General features: G+C 52.2%; 1 protein-coding gene and 1 long non-coding RNA gene across 3 annotated transcripts in view; both read left to right on the top strand.

Annotated features, from left to right (window-relative positions):
* The first annotated feature begins 154 nt into the window (after positions 1-154).
* LOC308179874 lies at positions 155-3,731 on the top strand. Its single transcript, XR_013940649.1, has 3 exons — positions 155-448; positions 2,454-2,637; positions 3,218-3,731. It is a non-coding gene; the product is annotated as an uncharacterized lncRNA (long non-coding RNA).
* A 12,644-nt stretch (positions 3,732-16,375) lies between these two features.
* SEC14L1 (SEC14 like lipid binding 1) overlaps positions 16,376-18,765 on the top strand; it is a 42,785-nt gene continuing 40,395 nt past the window's right edge. Inside the window, exons 1-2 of one of the 2 annotated variants that reach the window (XM_080560633.1) lie at positions 16,376-16,531; positions 18,181-18,271. In XM_080560633.1, coding sequence (XP_080416759.1) covers positions 18,209-18,271 — 63 coding nt within the window. In that variant the 5' untranslated portion in view covers positions 16,376-16,531; positions 18,181-18,208. Of the gene's footprint in view, positions 16,532-18,180; positions 18,317-18,765 lie in introns of those variants that run through there. The other variant, XM_080560634.1, reaches the window with a different exon arrangement.

The raw sequence follows: 18,765 nt of genomic DNA on the forward strand, positions 1-18,765 counted from the left end.
GCGGGGGCGGGGAGTAAGGGTGTGGAGGGTTGGGGGGGTCATACTGGGGCTGGGGGTTGGTTATGGAGAACTGGGGAAGGGCTGGGGGCTTGTACTGGGGGTTGGGGGTCAGGGTACAGGGGGCTGGGGGTTAAGGTAGAGGAGGCTAGGGGGAGGTGGGGATTGGGGCGTCACATCGTGGGCTGGGGGTCAGGGTATGGAGGGCTGAGGTGGGCACTGAGGGGCAGCGAGGTGCCACGGGGGTGCAGGTGCTGAGGCACAGGGGAGAATGCAGGGCCTGGGAGGCGGGCAGGGGCCAGGCCGCGGGGGTGGCACGAAGCAGCTTCTCCCTGAGCCTCGTGTGTCGCAGGATCTGCGCTGGGGGTCGCCTCCAGAGGAGCCACAGCCCTGCAGGCCTGAGTTGTGAGCAAAGGTCGCCGAGTCTGCGTGGGACGTCCGTGTCCCTCAGGTGAGGGGGAATCGGGCAAGGCAGGAACCCTGCCTGTCCGCAGGTACTGCAGTGGGCCGGGTGGGTGGGGGGCCTGGGGACGGCCGCTGGCGGCTGCCTCTCAGCCCGTGCCTGCCGGCCTCCCCCGCGCCCCAGATCAACCCCCCGCGGGCTCCCCGCCGGGGTTCCTCCCGTGCAGTAACAGGTGTGAGCATCCATGCAGCGTTTGGTGGTCATGTATGATACTGCACACAGTGCGAGCTTGCCTTTGCCAGGGGGAGAGTCCCCGGATGGCCTCTGGATTCGTTTCTTTAACCTGTGCTGTATTGGTTTAAAAATCGAATTGTAGAAATAAATGACGTTGCCCTTCCTTTACAGGCAGGTTTTACAGACGTTGAAGGTAGAATTTGGATACACTGCTGACATTTTTTTTCCTTGATTATCGCAGGAATAATTTATCGATTTATCTGAATTCCAAAGCTTTAGTTCCCAGGTAGCAGGGAACGCTGACAGGCGGGATTCTTTACTTGAACAACGTGTGAGGTTTTGTTGGAAGCTGTGTGCTTTGCTCTCCCGTTACATCCGTGCTTTTCTTCAGTGTTGACTTTTCTCCTCCAGCCGAGGAGTTCAGCTGAGGTCCCAGCTAAGGCAGCTGTGCGTCCTCGCAGGCCTGGGTTGTGAACCTGGCACCAAAGTGGTCTGGGCTTCTGAAAATAATACTTTTCCAAGAGAAAGCAAGGCATTTTTCTTGTTGTTTTCTTGGTGTCCATCAGGCGCTCAGCGCTAGTATGCATTTGGCGTTTTTCAAGGTCAAAATGCTATAGGGAAGGATTTTAAAGACAGCTGGGGGGTGGTGGCTGCTTTTCTCAGGTGTTTCAGTGGAGCTCATACAGAGAAGATGGATCTGAGTGTGGCAGCGGTCCCTAGCTTCAGCTGAACTTCTGGCTAACACCCTGCCTGCGTAATGCTCTCTGTTCAAAAAACATTGCATGATGTTTTGTGCTACTCAGTTTGGCGTTGTTTTGTTTTACTCTGGCAAGGAGCAGTCTCAAGGGGTTCCTTTGAGTCTGCTGTGCACCTAGCTAGAGCTGGGAGTTGTTTGTGTCAGACCAAGGGGAAAGCCTTTGGGCTTTCATTTGAAGCTTGCCTGGTAATGGCAAGGAGACGTGAAGTACAGCTTTCGTATCTAAAACTGGCCAGCAGCAGGGAAGGCCAAATACAGCACAGTTCAGAGATAATAAAAGTCCAGTTCTCAACTCTTCTGAACTGAGATCCAGACTCAGAGGGTTTCCCATGAAATCCTGCCCAGCTGCCAGCAGCCCCGCGTGGGAGCAGCTCCCATGGCCTGCCAGGCCTGGGGAAGGTCCTGCTGGGAGGTGCAGCAGGCATCAGGCGGTGTGGCCCTCCCCCGCAGCAGGATCGAAACCAAAGTCTGTACGTTTCTGAGCTGACAAAAGCACTGCCATTTTCAGTGGCAGGCATCAGTGGCAAAGCGTTTGTTTCATCCGTGTAAGTAGGAACACGTGTTTGGAGTAACCTGGGTTCACTGCATCTCTTGACCAGCCTGCCAGGCTCCCTGCAGCTCTCTTTAAGCTTGCAAGGCACACGCAGGTGTGACAGAGCGTTCCCTAGTGCAGCCTTCAGCAGATGGGCATGAGAGCTTAATGATTTTTTTCTCACCTGTATCAACTCTTACCAAGAAGCGAAAGGTAGTGCTTCTTCCTACAGACATCATCTAACAGAGCAAGTGTTGTACCTGAGGTAAAACTGCAGCAGTGATGCAGTTTAACATCCCCCTTTTGATCCTTCCGACTGTGTAAGGTGAATTTCAGTCAGCCGTGACAGTTGTTCGGGTTCGGCTGTGCAGTGGCTGAAAGATGATGGGGTTTCCAGCGGCACCTGGGGGAGGGAGGTTGGTCGGCTCCTGGGCTCTCGTGTCAGGCTCTCGTCTGAAACCTAGCAACGGCAGCTTTCCAGTGTGCACGTGCCCCGAAGTGCCCCTTAACGCTCGCTGCTCTTTGTGTAGGTGTTCCTGCTTGCCACGGAGGCTGCTGAGTCTGCGCCCTGCCCCAGGCCGAGGTAACGGAGCTCAGCTGGGCTCTCTGCCCACTGGAGGCACAGCTGCGTGCTTTGAACCTGCAGCCAATCCTCCCTTTCTGCTTCATCTTGAACTCACCCGGACAGAGCTGCCTGATGGGGTCAGACTGCAGGTAGAAAGCATTTCACTTCTGCGCTCCTGCAGACTGACACCCTGTGTTCATTATTACTGAAAAAAGCATTTCCCTTTCCTTTCACTAATGTCACCCTCTTCCTGGGTTACCGACTGGTATTTTCTGCCACATGGGCTGTCAAAGTGTATGGAGCCCTGTATAGGGCGGTTGAAAATATCCTGATCTTTGTTGCACCGGGAAATTGAGCTGTACTTATCCTTTAAATCAAAAAAATGATAAAAGGTTCTATGGTAAATATATAGCTATATTTAAAACTTGACAGGTTCCTAATAAAGGAGGGAAGAAATACGAGTAAGAAATAAATCTTCTAAGCTTGAAGAATATTCCTTTTTAAAAGTTGTCTGACTGAGGGTTTTCCTCAACTACCTTTTGAAGGATAAAGCGTTTTCTCATTTCAATTAACGTGCAGTGTAACCATTTGTGAGAGGGATCGCTAGCTGTTGGTGGCACTTGTTGGGCCTGGTGCCCTGGCACGCGCACTGAACAGCTCTGATATCTGCGTGCAGCTTTCCCTGCTGTGTGCTTGTTCTGCTTCAGTGTCCTGGTCGTTTCTTTACAGGTGGCTGAACTGAAGGTCTCTGCGTGACGGTGGGAGTGCTGCCCTTGTGGTTCCCTGTGGTTATATCTGCGTGGTCTCTAGGTTATAGAAGGTAATTTTGTCTAAGTAGATGGTAAACATTAATAAAATCCAGTTCTTCAAGCTGACTGTGTTTAATGCCTGCTAGTATGCATGAACAAAGCAAAAAGATTTTAACTCCCTGGAAGTGTGCACGTAGACAGGTAGGCGCATAAAACCTTCTCCTGTGCTGACACCTGTGCCCAGGGCAGTCATGCTGGGGGCGCATGGTGTTCTCTGGGTGTGGTGCTTCGGGGATCTGTAGGAGAAATTCAGTCTTTGACAGTCGCTAAAGCAATCCTGAAAGAATCTGAACATCTTCTTGGTGTGCCAAGCGCTGGTCTCCACTAGAGGGTGCGAGGGTCTGCAGAATGGTGGCATTTCCCTGAAACTGGGAGACTTCCTTTAATCGGATGCGCGAGCAGCAAGGCTGTGGCAGGATTATGTTCCAGTTGAAGAACTCTGCTCTTTGTGTTGGCAGCAGCCCAGGTTACATCTGCTTTATATAACCCATCAGCTGCGCTCGCCGTGAAGCCCATGTGATGCTCAGCCCTGGCCGTCGTGCATCCTCTTGTGCTCTTAGGCAATGCACGCGTGTGCCCCGGGGGAGGCAGCTCTGCTCTGCGTCGGGTACAGCTACCACGTTCCCTTCCCTTTCATCTGAGTCGTAAAATCTACCCTTGCTAAGCAAACAGTAAGTTTTCATTTGCACTGCAAAGAGCCTGGCTTCTAGGTTTCTTTTCGTAGGGGGAATTTCCACTGAATCTGCAATATTCCCAGTCCGAACCAAGCCTGAGGCTGGTGTGTTGTGAAACCACGCTGGCTGTTGAGCCGACAGGTGGTGCCTCTTCCCTGGGCTGCAGCAGCCACACTGCTCCTTGGCCAAGTACAGAATTTCTTCCTTGCTAAATTTTGCCTCTGAGTGTCATGTTCAGGACAAATTCCTGAGCAGAACCAAACCTGGCCCTGTTCCTGAGCAATGCTGCCTTTGCTAGAGCAGTGAGAACTTGAAAGGAGGTATCGGGAGGAGCGATGGCCATTTCGGAATACTTGATTGCTGCAGCTTGAATGTGTGCTCCTCTCTGCTGGTACTGGATGGGGTCAGTGGACATTTAAAGCCCACTTTTTGCATCTGAGAGGGGAGCGGTTCCTTTGCCTACCACTGCCAGCTCTGTGTTGGGGTGGAGGCTTGCTGGGGAGCAATGGGGACGTGGTGGAAACGCGTTGTTGCTCACGGGGCTGAAAGGAATGCGCCTGCGGATGGCGAGGAAGTGAGGCAGCGCCTGGAGGAAGGGCAGTCCTGCAGTGCCTTTTCTGCTTTTGCTTTGTTTTAAAGGAAACTTTTTACATCTATTTGACCTTGTGGCTTCTGCAAAAATAATGTTAATGCGCTCTCTGGAGATTTGAACTCAGAGTAGGTCAGCGAGAAGTTGGTCACTGTGTTCCTTTTTAAGTGCTTTTTCCCAGCTTCTGCTTGGAGACGCCGTGTCACAGTCATGTGCACATGACTGCCACGTGTGGCTCCCAGCTCGCCCAGGTTTTTGTGAAAGCAGAGCTGAAGCTCGTTGGTTACACTGGCAGTGCTGCTCTGGTGAAATCCTCCTGGGGCTGACTAACAGGCAGGGCACAGCTTTCATGGGCTCGGTTTGCTGAGGTCTCTGCTGCTGACAAGGAAAGTGGATTAGAGATTGCAAGCAGCCTTCGTTTGAGGAGAGCACAACTGGCTTGGGGGGAGTGAGTCAGTTGTGCGTTTGGGGCTCTGGAAAGTGTTCATCATGCTGAAGTATCGTCCTTATTCATCGGCTGAAGTGACTCCAACTGAGTTGTGAAGGTGGCTTACGTCTGTCGGGAGCAGTGAGTGTTGCATCCCTGCGTTCCCTGTCCGGAGCCTCTTGTGCCCTGGGAACACGGATGTGCCCGGCTTTGCTTGTTGGACACCCGTGGGGTTCTCCTACAGCCTGAAGCTGCTGGGAGCCTTTTAAATAGCAACTGAGAATTTGATGTCAGGACAAAGAGCGCACAAACATCCTGGTCATGAAGCATTGGTATCACATGGGTATGTTTTAACCCTGTCCTATTTTCCCAGAAGTTTTGCCCACTAGTTGGGTAAGTGTGTAAATCCCTAACGGGATTAGCACCGGTCTTGTCCAGAAGGGAAATTGTTTCTAACCTGGTGCTCAGCAAGGTGCTGTCCCTCCCCTGGCTGCTCTGGCTCACCCTGTGAAAGCAGGGAACGCCGAACGGCTGCGGGGAGGTGCTGGGCCAAATCCTGCAGTGGCAGCTGCTCCTCCCAACAGCAACACAGCTGAAATATCGGTGTGAGTGAAAGAAGGCAGGGTATAACCACGTCCCTGCTGCAGCTGGCTCTCCTGGGGTGACAGCAACAACATGGACAGTGTTCTGTGTGTGGACGGGAAAGGGGGCAATGCCTTCCAGGTGTAGCTCTGCAGGGACAGCATCCTGGTACGCTCAGCCATGGGGATTTCATACCTCCGGGACCTCCTCATGCTTGGAAAGCACTTGGAGAACCAGAGGGAGCTCACATTGTGCAGGTGAGGTGCGGTGATAGGGGCAGGCTGAGCTCCTGCAGCGGGGTCAGAGGGGAGTGCAGTGTTGTCACTGCCGGGTCTGCTGAACCGTGGCAGTCACCTCGTGATCTGTCAGCCTGGGGGCTCTGCAGTCCAGAGTATTTTTCTGAGACATTCACTGCTAGATCTAACCATCCTTTTCTTCTAGAGGAGCTGCCATCGGCTCTGTAGGATTCAGGCCCAGCCTTGTTCCCAAGTGAGCTGGGCTGAGCACCCCTCTGGGGACATGTCTGCCAGCAACCCAAGCTCAGTCCTCTCACCACCAGCCCCCGAAGCAGTGCCTTACCCCGGCTCCCCAAGCGCACCCCATTTATTTTCCTTCCCTGGCTGCGAAGGAAGCTGTGAGCAGAGTGCTTTGGTGGTTGTAAACACCCCCCCCCCCATCCAAGCATGACAAATCGCTTGGAGGAGCCCCGTTAAGGTCGAGCCATGCACTTGTTTGTGCGGTTTGCGAGACATTCCTTCCTGAGTGGGTGAGGATAGCTCGTCTCAGAGCCCGCGGGTCTCAGAGCAATGAGTTATGTTGGACAAGCTCCCTGTGCTGACGGCGTGCCGGGGAGGAAGCATGCCTTGTTGGAGCAGGGTTTTGGGGCTGGAGGGAGCACTGCTCGTTGGCAGGGCATGGTCCTGGTGGCCCCCCTGAGTGCTGCCTCCACCCTGCCCTCGGGTGCTCCCCATGCAGCCAAGCCCCACGTGGCTCTCTGCAGCTTTTAGTCCATCCCTGGCTCTGTGCTCCTGCTCGAAAACGGCTCCAAGGACTGGAGCAGCTCTAACCCTTTGCATATGCGGGTGCTCTGCTGGAGCATCCCAGCAGGTCTTCCAGGCTGGGTCTGCCAAACCTGCCCGGGCCAGCAGCTCTGCGATGACAGCAGCCAGATCTTCGCTGCAGAATGGGCGTGTGTGCACCGAGGTAAAGTCAGACACACGGCAGCATCCACGGGGAATTGGCTGTTCAGCCCGTTTAGGTAGCCAACTGCTTTGGGGAGAAGTAAAATGAGGATGACGTTTTCCCCCCCTTGGAGCCAACACCACAGCCTGGGTGAACGGCACTGCTGGGGATTGACCGGGGGGCAAATGCAGCCACAGCGCTTCCCGTGCGCAGCCTTTGCCATCACAGGGCAGAGGGATGTGACCGCTGCTTCCCTGTGATGTGGGACCATGTGGCAGCGGTGCCAGCAGCCGCGTCCCTGTGTGCCCAACCCAGCCTGGAGCCCAGCAGGGACGCTGCAAGGTGGGACAGGGACCGGCTGCATCCTCGGGGCCAGGTCCTGGTGCAAAGCCAACGGCTGGGCCAGCGCCATCACCCAGCCAAGCAAAGCATCTGGCAGCTGAGCGTGAAATGGGTATTTATGTGCACAAGCACCAAATCAGTCAAAAAAAGAAAAAAAAAAAAAAAAAAAGGAAGGGAGGAAGGAGGCAGAGGTGTTTGTACAGGTACTTGTGCTCTACCTCTGCTCCAGGCAGGCTGGGCTGGAGGAGGAAAGCTGGGCCCCAGGGAAGGGGAGCAGCTCCCACCTCGTCTCCTGCCTGTGTGCATGTAGGAAAACGCAAGAGGTCTGTGCCTGGTGAGCTGGACCTTGAGCTGGGACAGGAACTGGTTAATCCCGTCGGTATGTTATGCAAACTGCTGAACTTTGCATCTCAGAAAAGGAAACGTTTGTACTTTTGCTCTGATTTTACAGGAACTGAGTGCGTGGAGAGCTGGGGCTGGGGCCATTTCTGCTGCTCAAGCAGCCGCAGCACCACCTGGTTCCCACCTCTCCTCCCTCCATCGCCCATCGAGGAGCCTCGGCTGCTCTCTTAGGAGACATTTGGGCAGAGTGTTAGCAAGCACAGCTCCAGGCCGGATCCTTCCCATTCAGCATCGCTCAGCCTTTAGCTAAGGTTCCCCTCTGCTAAGAGCTTGCTTCCAGCTGCTCCCCAGAGAGCTGTTTTCAGTCTCTGGGTCTGGCTGCAGTACTGCTCTTCCCTCAGCAGCACGTTTGGAGGGAGAGAACGAGCTGCAGGGAGCTCATGAGACCCGGGTCTCATCCTGGGGGTCGAGGCCAGGCTGAGCTCTGGGGAGCAGAGCTGGGTGCAGCGCGAGCATCGCTGCGTGGCAGGAGCCAGCCTGGCCTCGGTCACTGTGCCGTGATAACGGGCAGAGGGCAATTGAAGGAAGCTTTACAAAATGGTTTTTTAAGCTCTAGCTATGAAATCTGCAGTGGCTCCAAGCTGGACCTTCCAGCCAGAGGTGCTCAGGCTTAATTTGACAGCTATTCCTTAAATATTTAAAAAGCTGCCTGGAATAAACTGAATGCTTCCGAGTAGTGACCTAAATTCCACTTGCTGTAAATTTCATTAGAAAGTGGATTTGTGTGCCTGCCAGCAGCAAGCCACTCTGCAGCTTCATTGATCTGACCAAACCATGTGCCGTGCAAGTGCCTTCCTCAGCAGATTTTTAAAGAGCTCCCTGCTGCATGCTCCTATCCTCTATGTGCCTTGTTCCCTTGCCTTCCTCCTCCCTTCCTCTCTTTTCTTTCTTCCCGGTGCAAGCGCGTCATTTGTTTACTAATCATGTCGCATCGTTAGCTGTGTGGATTCATCCCACCGGCTGTGTGGGCAAGGCTGGAGCAGCTGGGAAGGAAAATGTCCCTGTCCTTCAGCCAAAGGACATCATCTTCATTCCAAGATGAGCTTTGCTCTCCAGTCCCCGTCCCGGGGCAGGCAGGAGCTTCTGCAGGGGGGCAGGGTCCAGCCCAGGCTGCTTGCAGGGAGGTCACCTGCGGCTCCAACACCCCTTGGAGAAGTCTCCTTTCCTTCTGCTGCCCCCAAAGCGCCGTCTGTCCCTGTGCAACCACCACTTCAGACCTTGTGGAGAGGTGTGATGGCAGCCCAGGTGGCACGTACCGAGTCTCACTGGGGAAAAACGCCTGGGGAGACCTGGTCCTGCCAGAGCACGGGGTGCACGAGCAACGTGCGAGCCCCCGAGTGGGGACATGCAGCTCGTAGCAGCGTGCTCACTGCCCACTTGTCCGGGTTCTGGGTGGTGTTGGGGCAGCAGGGCCTGTTGCCACCTCTCTGCCAGCACAGGAGACGCTCAGGCGCGATGTTCCTCGCCATCCTCTCCATGCAGCCTGGGGACAGCTCGTGCGTGACCTGCAAGAGGTGCTGCCTCGCCTCGGCTCTACGGCAGTGGTTGATTTTCAGAAGTTAAACCTGGGGCTTGGCTAAAGAGGCTACAGCGGCACTGGGGACAGGACCTTGCTGGCTGTCAGTGTCCAGACAGGGGCTACGTTAATGCTGGCACGGGGGGGTCCCTGCTTCATGCCCCTGCCCACAATGGCAGGGCTCAGAGCAACTCCATGGCTGCCCGTGCCCTGGGGAAGGGCTGTAACTGGCACAGAAATCTGCTTTTTGGGGCTGGGAGCGTCAGCAAAGCAGCAGTTTTCCTCTGCAGCCGATAAGGAGGTTAAGCGAAAAATGAAATTTATCTCTATCTCCTTCCTCGTGCTTTCTGATCTCTGCCAACAGAGCTGAAGATGGGGGAGGATTTTTTTTCTATATTTAGCTTCGGAGAAATTGCTATAACTAATCGGCTTTAGGATACTGGGCTCGCTCTTTTATTTTATCTTTTTTATGTCGTTAAGACCTTGTCATGTGGCTATGGGCTGTGGCTTGCTGGCTCTGTTTGCTGGGCTTTTTTTTTCTTTTTTTTTTCTATGGAGTCAATTAATAACCTGCAAAAATAACGCTTCCAGCTGTTCCTCTTGCAGCTGCTGGGCTGGAGTCTAATTACCGGGCCTCGGATCCCAAATCCTGCTTTGCATGTAACAGCGCCAGAGAATAGGGACAGGGGGAGGAGGTGACAAAGCAAAGAAAAAAAAAAAGTGTGATTTGGGGTGCTATTTTTAGCCTTTTCAAGCCAAATGTAAAAAGACCCTCAGGCTGCTTGCATCCTAAATGTGATCGTATGCACAGCATCGTTCCCATGGCACGGCGCAGCAGCCGTGGTGGGATGGGTATTTTTTTTTCAGCAGTTAGTTTGCCTGTGTTTAAAACCTCCTCCTGGGCTGGTTTGAGCCGTGCCGTGGCGGTGCAGCTTCCATCCACGTGCTGAGGGGGTTTTGCAGTCTCCTGCAGTTCTCTGCGTGTCGCTGCCCGTGCTGGGTGCGGTCACAGCGAGGAGGGAAGGCACACAGCTGCTCCCGGCTGCCCAAAAGTGTCCACTCCTATGGACTGGGATACAAAATAGGGATTTGCCAGTCAGGCTACATTTGGGACAGGCTCCTGCAGAGCTCCTGGCTTGCAGTGCACGTAGGGGATGTCAGGTAGGGCACTAGGAGAGCAGGGCTTCATTTCCAGGCTCTGCCCTGGGGGATGGCCTGGGGTATACGGGCTCCTTTCGTTTAGTTGAGGCTCAGGCTCAACTAAATTTTATTTGCTCAAAAGCAAATAAAACGGAGCAGCTGTTCATTAGCTAATTTGAAATACTTAGTGGCCACACGTCAGTCTGTAGCTACCAGCTTGAAACCACGACTGCAAACAGGCTTCCTGTGCTGCAGACCGTTCCCTTCATTAAAGCAAGTTATTTTGAGGATGCCATTTGGAAGCTGCCCTCAGAAAAAACTCCACGTCCCGCTTGCACAGGGGTTGCAGCGCCGGTGCTGTGCTCAGAAGGCAATTCCGCCCCTTCCCTCCCTGCTCCCGCTCCCCGTTCCCCACGCTGACAGCTACAGGGGCTGCGAGGCGTTAAATATTTCATCCCTCATCCCTACAGAGCCGAGGGCGGCCTCTGGGTGGGTATCCCTTCAGCACAGCTCTGCTCCCAGTCCGCTTAGCCAGGGGCGGAGGATGCTATCGATCTCTGTTCGCTCCCGTCTAGCAGAGAGGCTGCAAACGCGGCTTCCCATCACGCGGCGCATTAGTCAAATCAATTCCGGGACGGCGAGGCAGCCGGTGGGTTCTCAAGGCCGAGACAGATCCGTGCTGCAGCCACGTGAGGACGGGCAGAGCAGCTCCCCAGACGCAGCCAGCCTTCTGCTCAGCAGTGCCCAGGCTCTGCAGGACCTGGAAGATGCTGGGGCCGCTGACACGGGCGGTTCGGCTGGAAGGAACATCTGTCTCTGCACCGTGCTCCCATTCAGGCTGCGGCTGCTGCAAGTGGGGGACATTTTTATGCGTCTTGCTGGCTTTCTTTCATCTCCAAGCACAGGCACGCCTGTGGAGCACAGGAAGGTTCCTCCCCCGTGACAAGGAAAAAGAAATTAGCGAGCAGATCGAGCGTGTATAGCAAATAATGAGATCGCCTTGGATACAGCAGCGGAATTCAAGCAAAGAATTCTGCTGATCAGAGGAGATAAGCAGCAGTCCCGTGGCCTGCGAGCAGCGTCATGAGGCTCGTGTTTCTCAAGTGTTTTCTCGGAGATGCTTGGATGAAGGCTGCCAGCAGAGGCCTGATCCAGGGACAGATTGAGCTGCTTTAGCTATTACACTTAGGAGCATGATTTAAGAAATAAACCCTGAAATAGCTCTGCTGGTAGTTATTTTGGTGGGGAAGTGTCTTGTAATGGTACGTCTCATTTTCTTTGAGGCATGGGAATAGGCAATACAGATATGAGCACTTTTATACCAGCAGAGCAGCACCCACAAAGAAGGCTTGTCCTGAGGGAGCCCCCATGAGAAGGGCCAAGTACTGGTGCAGTCAGCGCCTGCTGTGAAAGGAGCTAGGTTTGTGGAAAACTTTTAATAATGAGCAATTGTTTCTTATTAATCCCCTGGTATTATATATAAAAAAAAATCACAGTATTTTACAGGCAAATAAAGACAAAGTGTCTAGCTAGAGAACAGCTCAATAGCTCATTCAGTGCTTGTTAAAGCAGTTGAGAGTGTTTATGCTCTCAGACTGATTTGAAGGAGGGATAGTAAACGGCCTTTGTTTTTATTTTTATAGGAAATGTACTCATCTCTGCATTTGCAATGCCTCTTAGTCAACACTGGTGTTTTTCTAAGGACTGAAAAGTGTCATTAATGATTAGATGAGTTCCAGGCAGTCCTTTAAGGCACTTAGAGAGCCGACTGGTACCAGGAGCCTCCCTGCGAGGCAAGTACCAGAAGGCTGCTAGGCAGTGGCAGATGGGCACGAGTAGCACTTCCAAAGGCACTTTAGGAAAGCTAAGCATTCCCCAAAGCCCAGTAAAGCCTTCTTTGATTGCAGATCCAGCTTCCTGTATCACGTGCATGGCAGCATCCTCACCAATAGTAAAATACCCCAGCAAATACGTTATCATCCAAGTGTTTTTCCCTTTATGCTGAAAAAAGAGAAGGGGAGGGGGGCATGTTCCCTTAGGCAGTTTGGCTTTCCTGTGCCACCTCCTGATGTCTCAGGGATAAAATCATTTTGGGAGGGCCCCAAAGGGCATCCCCCCTCTCCCCGTGTTCCTCCAAAAAGGCTGTGCTGTCAACCTGGGTGTTACAAGCATCCTGCGTGTTGGTAACCCATTTCCTGCACTGAAATGAGTGTTGGAGTTGATGCTGTCAGCTCTCCTCATGATTTAATTGTCGCTGTGCCAGCAGCCCCCCAGCTGCTCACCTTGGCTTTAACACTGCCGTACTTACAGGTGGTGGAAGCACGCAGGAAGCGCAGTACAGTTATGGGCTTCGCAGGAGAGGCTGTGGATGCTTTCCATGTGCTCATCCTGATTCATATATTTTATGAATCAGAACTTAGTCCTATTTGGTAATGCTTGCCTACGTAGCTGTTAATGTCATTGGTATCCAGGCTCTGATGTCAGCTGCTGGAGCCCAGGCGCTGGCAGCTGGTGTCCCTGGCCAGCTCCCAGCCTGCAATTCAATTTCCCTATCAGTCACTTTGGAAGACAGGAAAAAAACACATTTCTGCCTGTTTGTGACATCAAATCACAAAGGGCTCCAGGCTACAAGTTCATTTAAGGCTCTTCTACACTGTGACGCATGGGAAAGCTCAGAAAAATCGAATAATGGTGTAGAAGTTACACCCTCATTTATACTGCACTAAACTACTGTAAGCTAAGGCCAGCTTAATCCTGGATGAGCATCTCTGTGCAAGAGTTTAATGTCTTAGGTTTCTTACATTAACATCGTCTCTCTGAACACAGATCAGTCCAGACACCTTTTACCCTGTTCCCAATCTTGTCAATGGTGGAAAAGTACCACAAAGGGCAAAGGCAGCAGCATGGGGGAATAAGGGCATCCCCCTGGAAGCACAGAGCTCTGGTCTGCCTCCTAACACTGACTCGCTGTGTGAGTTTTTGTGTAGCGCTTTCTGAGCCTGAATATTTCTGTCTGTACGTTGGGATCATTAGTGTACTCCCTGACTTTACAAAGGGCTTGAGGATCTCCAGAGAAGCACGCGCACCATTTCCCCAGTACGTGCTTTTCAGAGATACACATGCACCATTTCCCTGGTTTGAGCTTTCAAAAATATATCCAGAGGAGCACGTTCCTGTATGCCTGGAGGACCCAACTGGGATGTCACAGCTGCTTTGGTTCTTTGAACGAAGGAATTCAGACCAGCTGAGAGCCAGCACCACCACCAGGTATTTCTCCCTAGACTGACAAAGGAAAGAGAGAATTGTGACACCTAGTTAAGTACATATAACCGTGCCTAATAAGAAGTGCGTGTAAACCAGAATCGCATGCCTGCAGGGCGCAGCTCTGTCCTACTAACTGCCTGTCAGTTATCCTGCTTATTTTATCTGGAAACATTATCATTTGGGAGCTTTTTCATGACTTTAGATGTTTAGGAAGAGGACATTTATTTCAATTTAGCCAGTGGTACATAAAAAATTCCACTGAGTCAGACAGAGCTGATTTATTAGGGAATGACTCTGGAAGATCTTCGTTATATCTGAACTCGAAATCTCATCCCTTCTTTCACATTCCTTAATATGCTTACTGCTTAGCAGCCACAACTCGAATGAATGCGTGCCCTGTCTTGTTGAGAACTCCTAACAATCCCTTCTCTTTCGTACAAAAGCTGTGAAGATGAGACCTGCTGGACAGTAAGAAGCAATGACCACTTTTATTAGGACTCTGTGGGATGCAAACAAAAGGGAACAGAGCGAGTCCCTGCCTGCTGAATTCCACGGGCTTGCACCCAGCTACAGAAAGGCCTGGAGGCATTTTGAATCTTTTTGTGTATACATCAGCCCCGCGCTGCTCCCAGGCAATTGCACTTTAACTTAGCTGTTATTAGTAATAAAGGATTGGCTGCCGATGGTTCAAACTAATCTCCATGGAAATATTGCCTGAAACAGGATAAATGACTGGGCTTTGAGTTGTGTAACCAGACTTCGAAACGTGAAGGAATGAAACCCAGGAAAAGCGTTCACGTGGTGGGGAGTGACTGACCTTGCATAACCTCCACAAGGCCCGTATTCCCTCCATTTCTAGCAAGCTGCATTCCTTATTTTCTGAAAATACTGGTTTGCACTTTCAGCCTGTGTCCTTTGGGATTAAATTTTTATCACCCCTCACAGCATTCCTTAAACATTTCACCCACTTACTCATTTATTTATACTCCTTCTAATGATGCGCTGCTGGAGCTTCCATAAGAGAAGACGTATCAGGAATATGAACAATAATAGAAACATTTTAAAACATACTACTCTCCTCTGCTGTGTCTATCTCGTTAAGATTATTGCTACAAAAGAGAGGCGAGACACCTACTACGACTGACTTAGACATTAAATGATGCACTGATAATGCCTTCACTTTATCAATAAACTCCAAATGCCTTTAGGAGTCTTAACGAAGCTTTTCAGGTTATACAGCTATTTGGTTAAATGAAATAGAGGCAGGTAATAAGATTTCCCAGACTCTAAGGGGAGAAGCACTATGAACAAAGAGGAATCTGAGTGGGTGTAAATTCCTCACCCTGCTATACTGGTAGGATTATATCTCAGGCCTTCGGAGCAGGAAAAGGATGTTGCAGGCGTAATGGCAGGGAATATCAATCAGATACCTAAATCTAATTATAAAGTTACTAGATTAACTAGCTAACTTCGGTTACATGAACAGGACTGGCCAAGTGCCACGATAGAAACCAGATTTAGAGAAACAATTTCTCAACATGTTAAAGAACTACTTGTAAGGACTAGTTCTGGATCAGACAACAGACCTTTCTTGACTAACTTTAAGACACATGCTTTGTGTAAGAAAGACCTGTAGCTGATTCACTACTTAATAGCTACCACAAATTCAGCCTTCCTAGAGAAATAACTGCACCAAAAGGACAGGATAATGACTCTAAATTTTAGTGGACAGATTTATTTTTCGAGGGAGCAAGCAGGTAATAATAAAACATATTCAGGGCGAAAGCATCGCCTTAGTGGAGTCATTGAAGGGAACAGAACTGTTTGCCCCTAATTTTCAAGTCCTTATTTTAACACAGCTTGTAACACACTGGTACAGTACAAAACACGGCTGTATTTCCTGCTTTCAGGACATCATGTTATGACCATGTTAGACATGGACTAAGACAGCGGAGCTTGTCGTTTGGACATGCGGAGCTGCGAGGCATCCCGGGCTGGGTGACGGCTGCCTGGGGACAGCAGAGCGAGGCAGGTGGCAGCTCAGGCGTGTTGGAGGCATGCTTCTGTGCCCCCGCAGCGCTGGCAGGGCTGTGCCCTGTGTGCCTCCCGGTCCTGGGACAGGTTCTGCTCCTCCGCAGGCGATGAACCCAAACACGGCCGCTGTTATCTCTACTAAAATGGTACAGTACTTGCCCTGAGAAGATACCTAGAAGACGCTAGGCTTCAGTCCTTTGCCATTTCAAGTCCCAGGCAGGGTTTTGGGACAGTTTCTCACCCTGCTGTTAGTCCATCATTTCAAGCCCTGGACAGGCTTTCCGGACCATTTCTCACCCCTCTTTCAGTCCTTTGCCATTTCAAGCCCCGGGCAGTCTGTTGGGACCGTTTCTCACCCCTCTTTGAGCCCTTCACCACTTCAAGCCTCAGGCACACTTTCGGGTCAGTTTTTTCCCCACTTGTTCCCCGTCAGGTCACCCTGCGGTGCCTACTGACCCCACTTGTGCTACCCCACGCCCTGTACCCAGTTACCCTGTCCCCTCACACCCCGTACGGGGCTCGGTGTGCCACCGCCCTGCCTCACCCCGGGCACCCCCCGAACCTCTCCCCCCTTCCCGAGGCACGCTGCCCCTCTTTGAAGCCCCGAGGAGCTGCAGATAACGATAAGGAGCTCGGCACAGCCACAGCCATGCCTCTGGGAGGGACATTATTACATATTATCAGCTAAAGCCCCGCACTAAGGGCAGAAATGAAGGGTTTAACACCAAGCTTGGGCTGACGGGGGTATCTGAGGGTTACGCTGGGTGGCTACCACAGCCCCTCAGTGACCGCGCTCGCCTCACACACTGCGCATGTGCGCACCCCCTCCCCCCCCGGGCGCAACGCGCATGCGCAAACGGCCGCGCGGGGAGAAGGCGCCCGCCGTCCTCTCCCTCCTCCTGCCCCCTCCCACCGTGGACCGGGCGCGCATGCGCAGTGCTGGCCGGCGGCCAAGCCGCTCCCCCCCGCCCCGTCACCAGTAACAACAGGCGGCGGCGCCCCCGCCCCTCCCCCGCCGGAACCGGCGGCGGCGCTGCCCCGCGCCGGCATGAGGAGGGCAGAGCGCGGCGGGCGGCGAGGCGGTAAGTCGGCCCTCGGCGCGGTCCGGCGGCCACCCCCGGTCCCCTCAGCCACTTTTAGTCCCCCCTCAGGTGCCCCGCGGTCCCCTCGGCTGCTATGCGGTCCCCCGCAGCCACCTTCCGTCCACCTCCTTGCCCCGGTCCCCTCAGTCCCCTTCTGTCCATTCACCTCCACGCCCCCCAGCCCTGATCCCCCTCAGCCCCCCTCATCCCTCCGGTCCCCCTCAGCCACCTCCCGACTCCCTCTGTCCCCTCAGCCCCCTGGTCCCCTTTCAGCCCCGGTCCCCCTCAACCACCTCCTGTCCTCCTCAGTCCCCACCGACCCCCTCAGTGCCGCGGCCAGTTACCTTCCTCCCCCCCCCCCTCAGCCCCCCGGGGTCCCCCCCTCAGCCCCCCCGGTCCCCCTGTGTCCCCCCTCAGTCCCCCGCCCCGTTCCCTTCCCTCGCTCCTTCATCCCCCCTCTGTCCCCCTTTAGTCCCCTCAGTCCGCCCCCAGCACCCCCCGGCCGTTACCGGCGGCAGCCCCGAGCCCCCCTCCCGGGCACCCCCGGCAAGGCAGCGGCTCCAGCCCGCTGCAGGTGCTCGGTTCTTTGTTTGGCCGAGGGTTTGGGAGGGTGCTGGGCTTTGTTGCTGCTTCGGGGGGGGGGGGTTGAAAGACGGGGGCAGTCGCGGGGAAATTCCTTTACTTTCCTGGGAGTCCGGGGTTTGTTGGGTTTCCGAGGAGCTGCGGTGCCGGTGCTCCGTGCTCGGAGTTGGTAACTCCTTCCAGAAGTGCTGTAGATAATGTGAGAACGCGCTTGAAAAATAAAAAGAGCGAAAAAAAGAGAAGAAAGCAAAATTAACTTATTGTAATAAAGCCATTTCTCCCTAAAATTAGTCTGGCTAGCAGCCAGTGTTTTCATCCGCAAGTGCGGCTGCCAGTATTTTTCAATAAACGTAATTGCATTCAAGAAAGTTTGGGTCAAACGCTTTGCTGGGGTAAGCACGTATAATGCTGCTGGAATAGCTCCTGTTCTGTTTGCTGGTGAATTTCTTCCTGGTGGTGTTGGAATATCTGTAGTTGCTCTAAGGTTTGTTCCCCCCCCCCCCAGCTACTTCTTAAGCCTCTCTCTTAAAAAGTCTTGATTCTTTTGAATTGGAAATGATGTAGGAACGCATCATCTTAGTTTGCTGTAATAATATTTTTATTATTATTATTTCTGAAAATGACGGCTTTTAACGTTTGGAATATTTTAAAACTTTCTTTAACCAATCCCCATTCAGAATGACCCATAAGCAGCCCAATTACTGTGCTGGGGAACCAGGCAAAGCTTCTCTGCCTTTGGCTTGTATGTGCTAATGTTTGGTTCTTAACAGCGGTGCAGGAAGTCTCACCACCCAGATGAATAGTCATAAAGTCCGTTGAAGGCTTGTTACTAAAACTGGACTGAAAATGTGCCTAATTTCAAGTCTTTTTTTGGAAGAAATTATAACGAGTCATTTCTGACAAAAAATACACACAGCTTTTCAGGGACCCGTTTCATTAAAAAAAAGTCTTCATGGAGTTGTAGATAGAATTGCAAGCATGATATCGCACTCAAAATAGTTGTCTGAAGAGAAGATTAAAACTGGCTTCCTACATTTGACGAATGATTTTAAACATTTCTTTTTCAGGTTTGAGTTGACCATAGTAACCGCAGCAATGGTGCAGAAGTACCAGTCTCCCGTGCGGGTGTATAAACACCCTTTTGAGTTGATTATGGCTGTGAGTATTAAGTTTTGCTATCATTTTCTTACTCGACAGTTCTTTGTGTTGCTAAGTACTAGCTGGGCACTGTTTGCTAGGTGCTGTGAAACACACAAACATGAGATGGTGTACCAAGTACAGGAGATATGTTTTGATGGTTTTCCTCTTTCCCCAGCGTATTTTTTACATAATGTATTATCTTTTCCCTGAATTTTTACATACAGTTCATAGACAGATTTGTTTTAAACTTAAAGCCAAGTGGGTTTGAAGTGTACTTCCCTGTTGGTAATTGGGAGCAATCAAATCTGGCCCTGGGAGAAAGCATGAAGTATGTTGATTAAAAGACGGTTGTGGTTGCATCTCCATCAGTATAGAGTGGAAAAGAATAGAGAACACAGAGAACGCCATGAAAGCAAGATAAGTGAACAGAAGAGGAAAAAGCATCAGGAGCAGTGGCAATGCTTTGTGGGGAGAACAAAAAACCAAGGGAGGCCAGAAGGATGAACAAAAAG

The sequence above is a fragment of the Anser brachyrhynchus genome (genome assembly GCF_964034855.1).
Source record: "Anser brachyrhynchus genome assembly, chromosome: 18".
Taxonomy (NCBI): domain Eukaryota; kingdom Metazoa; phylum Chordata; class Aves; order Anseriformes; family Anatidae; genus Anser; species Anser brachyrhynchus.